Genomic DNA, 13,909 nt, shown 5'->3' with positions numbered 1-13,909 from the left:
GGCATGGCAAAGATTCTGTGTGCCTGCGGCTGCGGCACAGGCCCAGCTACAGCTCCGATGCAAAACCCTAACATGGGAACTTCCATGTGCCCAGGGTGCAGCCCTAAAAAGCAAACAACGACCAAAAAACAGTGACAATTTCTGCAAAGAGAGGAGTGGTGGCAGAACATCAACAATGACACGACGTTAGACTACTGTTTACACCAAGTGAAGATGCAGAGAGAAATTCCAGTAAAGCTTATACCTCATATTTAATAAAAACCCGAAATTCTCTTTATGTTGCAAGACGTCTGGAGAGCGAGAAAGGTAAAACATCACGTTCTCCTTGTCTTCCCTACTGTACACAGTTTATAATTTGTCTTCCACAAGAGACACTATTTTCATAATTTTAAAAACTTTTCTACTTGACAACAGACGCTGAAATAGTGAGCGAAAAGTCTGCTTAGCAACATGGTACTTATATAGTATCAAATATATTCCCTCCAGAAAAACATAAATATCCCAGGGAAACCCGTAACCAGTCGCTGAAGAGGGCAGACGTGACCCCTTAAGCGGGCTGGCGCACCGAGTTAACACACAGCCGCCAAGCGCCGCCCAGGGTGCCCCCAGGGGTCCGAGCCCTAAAGGCACTGCGTCATTAGGGTCCTGAGAAAGCACCAGTCAGAGCCAAATGGAGGGGCACGCGACCAGATGCCCTCGGTGCTCAGAAGTGTCAAGGTCATGGAAGACGAAGACAGACCAGGGATCCGTTATGATTAAAAGAGACAGGACTCCTGCACCTGGCCAGGAGGGAGTAACTGGACTTAACCTCCATGGTTAAAAACTGGAAAACACACAATAGGAAACCATGGCTTCAAAACCCCATACAAACATGGAAGTCCCCCTGCAAGGGACCAGGTCCGTGACCCCGCCCCAGGAAACCAAACTGCAGAAACTGCAGAAGCTCCAAGGTCCCTTCCGTCAAACGGCGAAGTACTTGACTGTAACCCGGGCAGGGCTCCTTAAGACAGGCACGTACCTCTGCGATTCCTCGTTACTCAGAACACCTAAGACCAGTCGCAAACACGATGCAAACGGCACGTCAACAATTGGCAATGTTGGCAAATTCAAGGTGTACTTTTTGGAAAGTTCTGGAATTTGTTTGCTCCCACCTTCCCCAACATTTTTGACCCCTAATGGGTGAATGTGTTTGACGCTGAACCTTGGATACGGGGGGACCCACCGTATAAACTCATTACACAGAAATTTTAAAAGTCAGCTGACATAGAAAAGGACAGGAATGAAAACAGCAGCAAAGATGTTCAAAAAGCTACCATGAAAAGTACACTAACCTATTCAGGAAACCTGCGAAGGAAAATACAAACATAATGAAGCCACGAGCAGAGGACATAAGAAAGATCCAGATGACCTTCTGGAGACAGCAAATACATCACTAACACTTGATCTGAGGAAATATTAGTAACACGAGATATACAACAAAAGAAACTCTCCAAATGAAGCAAGAAGCAAAATAAGACTTTAAAAGCCTAAGTAAATGACTGAGCTACCGTGACCATGGGACAGGAGGGGGAATCTAACACCTCTGGAAGCGGGGTCTCAGAAGAAGAAAGAGGGAAAGACAACTTTTTAAAATACTGGCTTATGATCCTGGATTGGACGCTGGAAAATGCATCATTTCTTAAAATTTTCCTTAAGGGACATTAATGGACAAAATATGAATAATCAAGTACAGAATTATATCAATATAAAACTCCTTATTTTGATCACTGTACTATAGTTACAATTATTCCTAATTGTATATATTTATTTTTCATGTACTAATCTATTCATGTGACTTAATAGGACTATTATATTTGGAAAATTTTTTTGAAATTTCCTTTCTGTGTTGGTTTTTTTAATCTTTCAGGAAAGCGCAAGGGAGAAACTTTTTTTTGTCTTTTGTCTTTTTAGGGCCGCACCCGCGGCATATGGAGGTTCCCAGGCTAGGGGTCCAATCGGAGCTGTAGCTGCGGGCCTGGGCCAGAGCCACAGCAAGGCCAGATCTGAGCCATGTCTGTGACCTACACCGCACCATGCCGGATCCTTAACCCACTGAGCGAGGCCAGGGATGGAACCCGCAACCTCATGGTTCCTAGTCGGATTCATTAACCACTGCACCACGACGGGAACTCCTTAAAATGAATTCTTAATCACAAAACGACCCAAAAGCAAACGAGCTCATCCCAGGAAAACACATGTAAAACTCAGTCAGTCAAGTAAGAAAGCTTGTCCAACGCAATCGATAAAGTACGAAAACAAACATCATCGGACATTGCATGTTTGTAAGTGTTAACTCTTCAAAACGCACATGGTTTTTCAAATACACAGCAGAAGCAATGGCGGTGAACGGAGCTGCTGAGGCCTCAGCCCCAGCAGCACCCCTGCTTACCTCAGGCTGCGTTAAGAAAGGGTCCTGCACGTGATCACGAACCTCCTTCAGAAAGCTCGGATGGCTACCTACCTAAGGAAAGAGTGTAAAAGACCTCGTAAAAAGATACAAAGACAGGCTGCGAGATTGAAAGGCCAACAATCTGTAAAACTACTTCTTAATTACCTCTTTTGTGAATCACAACCTCAATCCACTTTTAAAAATGCCTGCTCTCCTACCGCCAGTGCCACTGTCCAATGTGCAGAATAAAGATTACATTATTTGTCTGATGGAAAAACCATTTAGTGATGAAACAATGACAACCAGTTAAGTTATTAAAAGTGAACCCTTAAGAACTCCCACTGTGTGGAGTTCCCGCCATGGTGCAGCGGGAATGAACCTGACTAGTAACCATGAGGATGCAGGCTCTAGCCCTGGCCTCCATCAGTGGGTTAAGGATCCAGTGTTGCCATGAGCTATGCTGTAGGTCACAGACACGGCTCGAATCTGGGGTGGCTGTGGCTGTAGCTGTGGCGGGCAGCTACAGCTCTGATTTGACCCCTAGCCTGGAACCTCCACATGCCATGGATGCGGCCCTAAAAAGACAAGAAAAAAAAAAGAGAGAATTCCCGCTGTGGCAGAGTAGGTTAAAAGATCCGGCATTGGAGCTCCCGTCGTGGCGCAGTGGTTAATGAATCCGACTAGGAACCATGAGGTTGTGGGTTCGATCCCTGCCCTTGCTCAGTGGGGTAACGATCTGGCGTTGCTGTGGCTCTGGCGTAGGATGGCAGCTACAGCTCCGATTCGACCCCTAGCCTGGGAACCTCCATATGCCTCGGGAGCGGCCCAAGAAATGGCAAAAAGACAAAAAAAGGAAAAAAAAAAAAGATCTGGCATTGCCACAGCTGTGAGGTAGAGGTCTATGGCCTGGATTCAATCCCCTATCCAGGAATTTCCAAATTTAGCCAGTGTGGCTGTCAAAAGAGAAGAAAACAGACGTTAGATTTGACTCATCTCTACGCAGACCGTGTCAAAAAAAAAAAAAAAAACCACTTATTTCTTATCAGATGACACTGTATTCTCAGGTTTCATTAAAGTATACTAATAATACTTACAACGGTATCTCAAAGCATTCTATTCCAAAGCACCTGGAAGTCACATAATTACAATTTTCATCATTTGCAAGTGGATAATTTAGGAAACTCTTCTTAAAGCACATATAACAGCTTCCAGCACATACATATATATACCCTTACTCCACGCATAAAGTGTCTCATTGTCCATAACAGTCAAAATACTATGCAGGAAAGTAGAAAATACTGAAAGACAAGTGTCACCCATTTCACTGGCAGGTTCCAGACTGTTAATTACCTGTATCCACATATGCCAGAAAGTCACTGGGCTACAGGGATGTGCACAATGGCAGACAAGCTCAGTGTTAGAGACAAAAGGTCAAAAGGGAGGTGGCACAGGGACCAAAAGAGCACCATACAATTGTAGTTCCCAGGCTCTCGAGCAAGAGGCCATTCTGAGTTCCCTGATGGCCAACTGTTAAGGAAGCAGTGTTGTCACTGCTATGGCATGGGTTCAATCCCTGGCCTGGGAACTTCCACATGCCATGAACATAGCCAAAAAATTAAAACAGCAAAAGAACAAAAAGAAAAGGATGTCTACTTTTACAACTTCTATCCAACATGACAGTGAAAGTTACAGCTAAAACAAGTTGGAAAAAGAAGTAAAAAACATCCAAGTTGGAGTTCCTGTTGTGGCTCAGCAATAACGAACACAACTAGCGTGCATAAGGATGCAGGTTCGATCCCTAGCTCCACTCAGAGGGGTCGAAGATCCAGCATTACCATGAGCTGCAATGTATGCAGCAGACATGGCTCAGATCCCAAGTTGCTGTGGCCATGGTGTAGGCCAGCAGCTGCAGCTCCGATTCAACCCCCAGCTTGCAAACTTTCATGTGCCGTGGGTTCGGCCCTACAAAGAAAAAAAAAAAAAATCCAAATTGGAAAAGGAAAAGTACAACTATCAGTGTTTGGAGCTGAATTGATTCCTATACCAAGAAAACCCCAAGGGAGCAGCAATAAAGCTATCAGAGCTAATAGACAAATTCAAAATTGCAGGGTATGAGATCAACACTCAAATATCAGTTATTTCTAAATACTAGCAATGAACAATTTCAAAAGGAAATTGATAAAACTTGGAGCACGTGTTGTGGCTCAGTGATAATGAATCTGACTAGTATCCATGAGGACGAGGGTTCAATCCCTGGCCTTGCTCAGTGGGTTAAGGATCCGGTGTTGCCATGAGCTGTGTAGGTGGCAAAGGTAGCACAGATCAGGCATTTCTGTGGCTGTGGCCAGCAGCTGCAGCTCCGATTCTACCCCTAGCCTTTCAACTTCCATAAGCCACTGTGCAGTCCTAAAAAGACAAAGAGTTGAACACTGAAAATGACAAGACTGCTGAAAAAAATTAAGGAAGACCTACATAAGTGAGAAGACATCCCATGTTTATAGATAGGAGGCTTTAACACTGCAGAAATGTCAGTACTACCCAAAGAAATCTATGGCATCAGTGCAATCGCCATAATTTTTTTTTTTTTCTTTTTTTGGTCTTTCAGAGTCACACCCATGACATGTGGAGGTTCCCAGGCTAGAGGTTGAATCAGCTGCCGCCAACAGCCTACATCACAGCCAGAGCAACATGGGATCTGAGTCACATCTGCGACCTACACCACAGTTCACAGCAATGCCAGATCCTTAACCCGCTGAGCGAGGCCAGGGATCGAACCCGCGTCATCATGGATGCTAGTCAGGTTCATTACCCACTGAGCCATGACAGGAACTCCAGCATCAAAATTCTAAAAGCCTTTTTCTGCAGAAACTGAAAAGCCATATGAAACTGGAAGGGAGTAGCCAAACAATCTTGAAAAAGAACAAAGCTCGAAATTAGGAAGACTCATTTCCTGATTTCAAATCTCACTACAAAGATAGTTATCATTTAACAATGTAGTACTTCATAAGAAAAGACATGTAGATGAGTGGAGTATAGGATTCAGAGTCCAGAAATAAACATACCTATCTATGGCCAATTAATATTTGACAACTAACACAAGTCCATTCCATGGGGAATTAACAGATGTTGCTGGGATTTCCACAAACAAATGAATGAGGTTGGATACCTGCCTCGTTTCATAAACAAAAATTAATTCAAAATGGACTAAAGACCCAAATGTGTGTTAGGAGAAGAATTCCCAGTGTGGCTCAGCAGGTTAAAAAAGGACGTAGTGTCCAGGAGGACGTGGGTTCCATCCCCGGCCTTGCTCAGTGGGTTAAGGATCCAGCGTTGCTGCGAGCTGTGGTGGAGCCTGGTCAGGCCAGCACCTACAGCTCTGATGTGACCCCTAGCCTGGGAACGTCCTAGACTGGGAACTTCGGTATGCTCCCCCCGCCAAAAAAAAGACAAAAAACAAGAACAAGAACAAACCCAGACCACTTCACACCTACTATAATGGCTAGAATTACCAAAGGAAAAAAAAAAACTGGGGGAGGGATCCACACCCACAGCGTGTGGCAGTTCTACCACCAGCACAGCCACAACGACGACGCCAGATCTTTAACCCAGTGAGTCACCAGGGAATTCCCTTGACCCAGCAGCTTAAAACTCAAGATGAAAGGTGCAGATCCGATGTTTTCCATGTCACTGTCAGACAGACTGCACAACTTTACAGAGAGGAAACAGGGCGCAAGAGACCGAGAGATCAGCCCAGGACACAGGTGCTGACTAACGCGGCCAGGATTTGCACCCCGGCCAACTCGACTACCTCTTACCAAACTTCCAGCTATCAGAGGTCACTGATGCACTGCTGTCACCAACAGCAGACTGTACTGAATCCCAGGCGTTACCATCAGCCTGACTGAGCCTTTCAATCACCCCCAAAACCTCCTCATGGTGACCGATCACAAGGCTGCCACCCTCACAAAGCCAAGGAAACAGAACTGTGCTTCGCACGGCATTCTTCCAGGCAATCTGCACAGCACCTGCAACGCAGTAGGTGGTAAATAACCGTTTCACAAAAAAAAAAACGGTTTAATGAGCACCCTGCTTACTAAAATAAACATTTGGAAGTTCCCGGTGCGGCTCAGCAGAAATGAATCTGACTAGCATCCATGAGAATGCAGGTTCGATCCCTGGCCTCACTCAGTGGGTCAAGGATCTGACGTTGCCGTGAGCTGTGGTGCAGGCCACTGACGAGGCTCGGATCCCACGTGGCTGTGGCTGTGGTGTAGGCCGGCAGTTGCAGCTTTGACTCCACCCTTAGCCTGGGAACTTCTATATGCCGTGGGTGCAGCCCTAAAAAGCAAAAAATTAATCAAATAATAAAATAAAATAAATGTTCACTTAATGGGGGAAAAATGAGAAATGCCAAAGCCCAAAAAGAATGAGTTTAAGACGCAAACAAACAATTCGCAGAAAAGGAAAGACAAATGTGAAATAGGAAAAACTGCTCATCATTCCTTAGGAGATAAATACAAATTTCACCCCACACACCATTTTACCAATGCGAATAATATGTTAATACTCCCTACTGAAGAGGCTCTGGAGAAACTACGTCCACATAAACTGCTGAAAAGAACACCAACAGGCACAACTCTCACAGGGAACTTAACATCTAACCAACCACTGATCCTAACCAATCCTGCTTCTGAGGACCTACCCTGAACCCCCGTCTCCGCAGACACAGAGTGAAGCACACACTTTGCTTCCCCTCACTAAAGGGCTCGTCTCCTCGACTGCTCCCCAGACACGGGGACTTGCACACACTGGAGGTTTGGGACAACCCCGTACTGAGCCAGCCGAACAGCGTCATTGGTCCAACAGCATCTGCTCACCTCACGTCGCTTGTCTCGTTTTGGTTACTCTTACTTTTCAAACGTTCTCATCATTACTCGGCTGGGGAGCTCCGGGATGCATGAGCTCAGACAGCACTGTGACGACTCCCGCAAGGCCCGGGTGGTGATCAGTGCTTTGTTTCCGGGGCACGGGCATTTTTTAGACACGGAGCTTTGCACACTTCCGAGACCACAGCACACTGTAAACAGAAACTTACATGCACTGGGAAACCAATTGTGCGACTGACTTGCTTTACTGCAACGTCTGCTCTATGCAGTGGTCTGAAACCGAACCATGCCGGCTTATTCATCACGTATTATTTGTAAAAGCAAAACACTGACAATAACCCAAACACCATCCACAGAAAAGTGATCAAACAGACCAGAGTTAGCCGTGCTGTCTCGTATGTGGTTAACCACCAGCCCTTGGGAGGTGAGAGGAAGCACAATGATTACTCAGCGTCGACCAGGAACCTACCTCCACTACGGCTCATTTCAGGCCCGCGACATCAAACTGAACATGAAACTGGGCAGATACTGAAGCGCACCATTGTGTGTAACAGTTCCATCAGACAAGTACAATAATGGCAATAACCTTAGGTACACAGATACTAAGATGTCATAAAACAATTAGGAAGTGGTAAGGGTTTTTCTGTTTTGTTTTGGTCGTCCTGCAGCATATGTAGTTCCTGGGCCAGGGATCAGTTCTAAGCTGCGGCTGCCACCTAGGCCACAGGGTTCTTAACCCACTGTGCCTGGCCAGGGATCGAACCTGCATCCCAGCATGCCTGTGACGCTGCTGATCCGGCTGCAGCATAGCAGAAAGTCCACGAAATACTATGTTTTGAGAATTTATTTTCGTTGTTTCCAAAATTGTTGTGTTTCCCCTTCCTCCAGCCCCAAATTCCTACGGTGAAGCTCTAGGTCCCAGTGAGACTGCATATGGAACAGGGCCTTCAGGGAGGCAGCTAAGGGTGAATGAAGGCCTACAGGTTGGACCTGTGTCTCCCTCCCTCTCTCTCTGCTTCTGAGCAGAGGGAAGACCAGCGAGAAGGGGGTCCTCTCCAGGCTACAAGGGCAGCCTCACCAAAACCAACCTGCAAAGGCACCTTGGTCTCAGACTTCTAGCCTCCAGAACTGTGAGAAAAGAAATTTCTGCTGTTTGAGCACTGCAATGTTTTGTTACGGCAGCCCTAACAGCCTAATACAAATAACATTTATGAGGTTCTGTCACTTAATAAAAATGGCTATTTTTAACAACTATCTCACAAAATTCCTGCAAATTTAAGGAATATATCAACAGGGAGTGGTTCCAAGATACAAATGAAGGTACAATACAGTACATACGGTATGCTGCCTTTTGTATATATCTATATAGAAGAAAACCTAAGAATGATTTCCTTAATTTTTGAGGAAGAACAGCAAACAAAATAGTGAAAAGTAAAAAAAATAAATTTAAAAAAAAAGAGTTCCCTGGTCCCTCGGTAGGTTAAGGATGTGGCATTGTCACTCCTGTGGCTTGGGTTTGATCCCTGGCCAGGGAACTTGCACATGCCACCAGGTGCAACCAACAAACAAACAAAAAACAAGTTATACATATAAAGGCAAAGTAGGAGAACCAGGAGAAGAAAGAAGTAGGAACCAGACTTCTCTGACTTTTGAAACCATATATATTCAAACCTACATCATATATATTCAAACACTAAAAGAACTTAAATCTTTTTTTTTTCTTTTTTTTTAGGGCTGTACCCGTAGCATATGGAAATTGCCAGGCTAGGGGTTGAATCGGAATGCAAATGCTGGCCTGCGCCACAGCAACGCCCAACTCAAACCGCATCTCACGGACAAGCCAGATTCTCAACCCACTAAGTGAGGCCAGGGATCGAACCAGCATCCTCATGTATCCTAGCTGGGTTCGTCACCACTGGGCCTCAACGGAACTCCCAAGACTGGGTGCTTTTGGGAGAGTCCAAAAAGACCTTAAATTTTAAATGAACTTTAAAAATGAAAAAAGGGGAGTTCCCGTCGTGGCGCAGTGGTTAACGAATCCGACTAGGAACCATGAGGTCGCGGGTTCGGTCCCTGCCCTTGCTCAGTGGGTTAACGATCCGACGTTGCCGTGAGCTGTGGTGTAGGTTGCAGACGCGGCTCGGATCCCACGTGGCTGTGGCTCTGGCGTAGGCTGGTGGCTACAGCTCCGATTCAACCCCTAGCCTGGGAACCTCCATATGCCGCGGAGCGGCCCAAGAAATAGCAACAACAACAACAACAACAAAGACAAAAAAAAAAAAAAAAAAAAAAAAATGAAATAAGGGAGCGCCCAGGGTGGCACAATAGGATCAGCAGCATCTCTGTGGTGCCAGGATGCAGGTCCGCAGCTGGGGTGGGATCTGATCCCTGGCCTGGGGCCTCCATATGCCTGAGGGTGGCCAAAAAAGGGGTGGGGGGAAGAAAGAAGATAAATTGAAACCTCCTATTTGTGACCCATCTCCACCACTCAAAAGAGGAATTATTTTGGCAAGCATTCACCTTTTTAAGTAAGATCACAAGCTATGTCCCCAAAATCTACTTGTATTTCAGTATTCAAGATAGGACACCTTTAAGACATGAAGACAATAACGGAATTAAATGAAATCTAAGGCAAATCTGGTTAATAAATGTTATTAGAATAAAACCATTGTAACATTTTTTAAAAACACATTCCAAAGACTGGTTGAGTTTTATCAGATCATCAATTACCTGCTTGTATTCACTGACACAACTTTGGCAGCAGAATCTCTTCTGCTGCCCATCAATGACCAGGACGTTGTTTCCAGCACCTTTGCTGGGCAAGTACTCCCCACACTGCTCACAGCAATTCATTATCAGACCATTGGCCATCCTGTATCTATTAAAGCAGTGGTCACTGCACAGCTTATGAGTCATATTTTTAAAGCTAACTTCATGGCGGATCTAAAAGAAAAACAATAAGCAAAATTTTAAAAAACAAATATACATACAATATTTAGCTAAGTGGCAAAGTGCTTCAGCAGAAGGAAAATGCCTTGGGAGTCCCTGGAGTCTAGCAGTTTGGACTTCCACCACTGCAGCCTGGGTTCAATCCCTGTCTGCGAATGGAGATCCCACTTCAAGCTGCTGCATGCCTCCGTGAAAGGAAGGAAGGAAGGAGGGGAGTTCCCGTTGTGGTGCAGCAGAAACAAATCCAACCAGGATCCATGAAGATGCAGGTTCAATCCGGAGCCCCACTCAATGGGTGAAGGCTCCAGCGTGGCCAAGAGCTGTGGTGTAGGTCACAGACACAGCCTCTATCAGGCATGGCTGTGGCTGTGGTGCAGGTTGGCGGCTACAGCTCCGATTGGACCCCTAGCCTGGGAAGCTCCACATGCTGCGGGAGCAGCCCTAGAAATGGCAAAAAGACAAAGAAGATAAAAAATACACAAATGAAGGGCACATGCACAGAGATCTTTTTGACCCATCAAATGCCAAAGCTATAAAATAACACCCCTCGCGGTCCTCCTTCTTAAGCAGGACTCTTTGCTGGCACACTCCTGTGTGGTCTGCCTATTTAAACACTTCGGCTTTGTCTGAATGCTCCCAACCTCAGGAAGAGTCAGCAGTATCACAGTCCAATATTTTGTAAATCATTCTCCCCTTTCTACACGGGAAAAGGACTGCACCACGGGGCAGTTACAAGGCAGAAGTGACAGACCCTCACTTTTAAGAAGACATGTACTGACGGGAGATTCCATCACACTGTTAAAGTTAAAAACACTCCCATTAGCAGAACTAAGTGATAAAGCACAAAATACAAACCTCTGTTAGTTTGCCACAAATCGTGCATCTTGATTTATTTAGAGCTCCTTTAGTCGGATTTTGTTTGTCTTCATAGAGAGACAAACAAGATGTACTACAGAATTCCTGGAAGGATTCACTTGAATCCACTTGAGCAACAATGGTTCCTTTCATTGTAGTTATATCTCTGAAAAATACAAGAAACAAAAAGTAAAACTCTACTGGAGAAGCAATCAAATGCAGGCGTAATAACTGACATTTTTGTATTTCCACAGATTGAGTCCCAGGACTCAAGCACCATCTGTAGATCCATAAAGCGACTTCTACTATTAAAAACCCTTGGCAACACAATATGAACACAGAAGACTGAGAAGTAATACTATCAAACCCTCCCCACACGCAATCCGTTTTCAAACTCCTCAACAAGGCTCTCGTAACCCCTGTTAAACATATTATTTAGTGGAATTTCTGTTGAGGCCTGGTTGACTGACGTATAACTTGACATGAGCTACCAATTTCTCTCCTGTGGATGAAAGCTGGAGGTTCCTATGTCACAAGAATATGGACCCTTCTAGAGAGGATATGTGAACTCAAATACATCCCCATAACCCAAAATAACAGCCCTACCATTCTACACAGCTGTACCATTCTACGCAGCTCACGACTACAACTGGAAAGGTTAGGAAACAACAATACTGATGCGTTTTCAAGTTTTCCTTTAATTCTCACTTTCCAGGGCTTACATTGCAGTAAGCAAGTCAACTACTCTAAAGCAATCGAAAACTATAGCAATCATTCCAATATTTGAATTTATTAGAACTGTACAGACCCTTTAGCCCTTTCCAAAGTTCTAAGACACAAAAATATCTTCACAAGCGTGGGCTGCTCTAATCTACAGAAAATCCACCTGTTTCACCTTGAACATAATATACCATATTCCAAGTTTTTTTGCCCATGCCAGTGGCATGTGGGTGTTGCCCCAGTCAGGGATCATACCCACGACACAGCAGCAATCCAAGCTGCTGCAGGGACAACACCAGATCCTTAACCCGCTGTACCACAAGGGAACTCTTCACCTTATTCTTAACTAGTGAGGGCAGACCTAAAAAAAAGGGCAGAAATGACTTAATGTTCAAAATAAACAAATTCATACAATATCCAAAGGTTTGCCAATTTTAAATATTCATCATATGAAGATAGTGAGAATTTTGACTTTTTTTTTTTTTACAGCCACACCTGCAGCCCATGGAAGTTCCTGGGCTAGGGGTCAAATCAGGGTCATAGCTGCCAGCCTACACTGCAACCGCAGCAAAACCAGATCCGAGCCTCATCTGAGACCTACATCATAGCTGCAGCAATGCCAGGTTCTTATTAACCCAGGGATCGCACCTGCATCTTCACAGAGACAACGAGTCCTTAACCCACTGAGCCACAATGGAAACTCCTTGACCTATTTTAATACAAAACTAGTCATATACAAATTCTTAACCACTTTGTCTGGCTAGAACAAAATTCTTGTATTAATAATGTAAATAAGCACATGCATATTCTTACAAACTGAACGAGTCCAGTGGAGATTACAGACCTTAATTACAACCCCAAAGTCTATGCAAAGAGGAAGGATTTTTTTTTTTTTTTTTGCCTTTTTGCCTTTTTGCTATTTCTTGGGGTGCTCCTGCAGCATGTGGAGGTTCCCAGGCTAGGGGTCGAATCGGAGCTGTAGCCAGCGGCCTACGCCAGAGCCACAGCCACGTGGGATCCGAGCCTCGTCTGCAACCTACACCACAGCTCACGACAACGCCGGATCCTTAACCCACTGAGCAAGGGCGGGGACCGAACCTGCAACCTCATGGGTCCTAGTCGGATTCGTTAACCACTGCGCCACGACGAGAACTCCAGAGGAAGGATTTTTTTTTTTTTTTTTTTTTTTTTTTTTGTCTTTTTGCTATTTTTCTTGGGCCGCTTTCGCGGCATATGGAGGTTCCCAGGCTAGGGGTCGAATCGGAGCTGTAGCCACTGGCCTACACCAGAGCCACAGCAACGCGGGATCCGAGCCGCGTCTGCAACCTACACCACAGCTCACGGCAACGCCGGATCGTTAACCCACTGAGCAAGGCCAGGGACCGAACCCGCAACCTCATGGTTCCTAGTCGGATTCGTTAACCACTGCGCCACGACAGGAACTCCAGGATTTTAATTCTAAGCCACCTGGGCTAGACAGAGAACCCTCCAAAGCAACTATGAATTTGACTTTGGCTGAATATTCAAACAATTAGTTTACCAATTTTTAAAACATAGTAGTTCACCTCTAAGACAACTATTCTCAAATTTTACTACCATTATTCAACCATATGGAAAAATGCTGAAAAGGTACAGCTTACTTTTTACACATAACACAAAGTTTCTTTGGAGCAGGCTTGTGCGAGAAGGAGGAGAGGCAGCTGGTAGAACAGAAGAGGTGAGCTGATCCTTTTCGTTGATAAGCTGTCTGTCCCTTCTGCAAAGGTTTTTTGCAGTTTGCACAAGTGACTTTAACTGGTTTAGTGGGTTGCTGCTGGGCAGAAGGCTGGAAAATCTGTTTAGGAAGTGAGGCCACTGGAGATAAAGAATCCACCCCTGGCTGCTTCTGGTTCCGGGGAAAGGACGCTGACTGGGAGATCCAAGAATCTGAAAAACCAAACCCACGAAAGAGAGTCACGGAACAGGTATTTACGCAGGTTGAAATTCCTACAGAGAAACAGTCTTACCTTCCCACTGTGCATGTGTTCAAACATCAGTGAGGTGCAGGACAGCAGGGGGGTAAAGGCAGGGC

At 45.2% G+C, this 13,909-nt stretch overlaps 1 protein-coding gene across 4 annotated transcripts in view; it reads right to left on the bottom strand.

Annotated features, from left to right (window-relative positions):
- Positions 1-13,909, bottom strand: part of ZMYM2 (zinc finger MYM-type containing 2) — a 69,717-nt gene that overhangs the window by 34,470 nt on the left and 21,338 nt on the right. For 3 of the 4 annotated variants that reach the window (XM_021065428.1, XM_021065427.1, XM_021065426.1), the window contains exons 4-7: positions 13,479-13,764; positions 11,119-11,284; positions 10,045-10,257; positions 2,429-2,500 (exon numbers count right to left, since the gene is read on the bottom strand). In XM_021065428.1, the coding sequence (XP_020921087.1) occupies positions 2,429-2,500; positions 10,045-10,257; positions 11,119-11,284; positions 13,479-13,764 (737 nt within the window). The remainder of the gene's footprint in view (positions 1-2,428; positions 2,501-10,044; positions 10,258-11,118; positions 11,285-13,478; positions 13,765-13,909) is intronic. The other variant, XM_021065429.1, reaches the window with a different exon arrangement.

The sequence above is a fragment of the Sus scrofa genome, chromosome 11 (assembly GCF_000003025.6).
Source record: "Sus scrofa isolate TJ Tabasco breed Duroc chromosome 11, Sscrofa11.1, whole genome shotgun sequence".
Classification (NCBI taxonomy): domain Eukaryota; kingdom Metazoa; phylum Chordata; class Mammalia; order Artiodactyla; family Suidae; genus Sus; species Sus scrofa.
The sequence above is the reverse complement of the archived record's forward strand: the minus strand, read 5'-3'. Positions and strand labels throughout refer to the sequence as shown.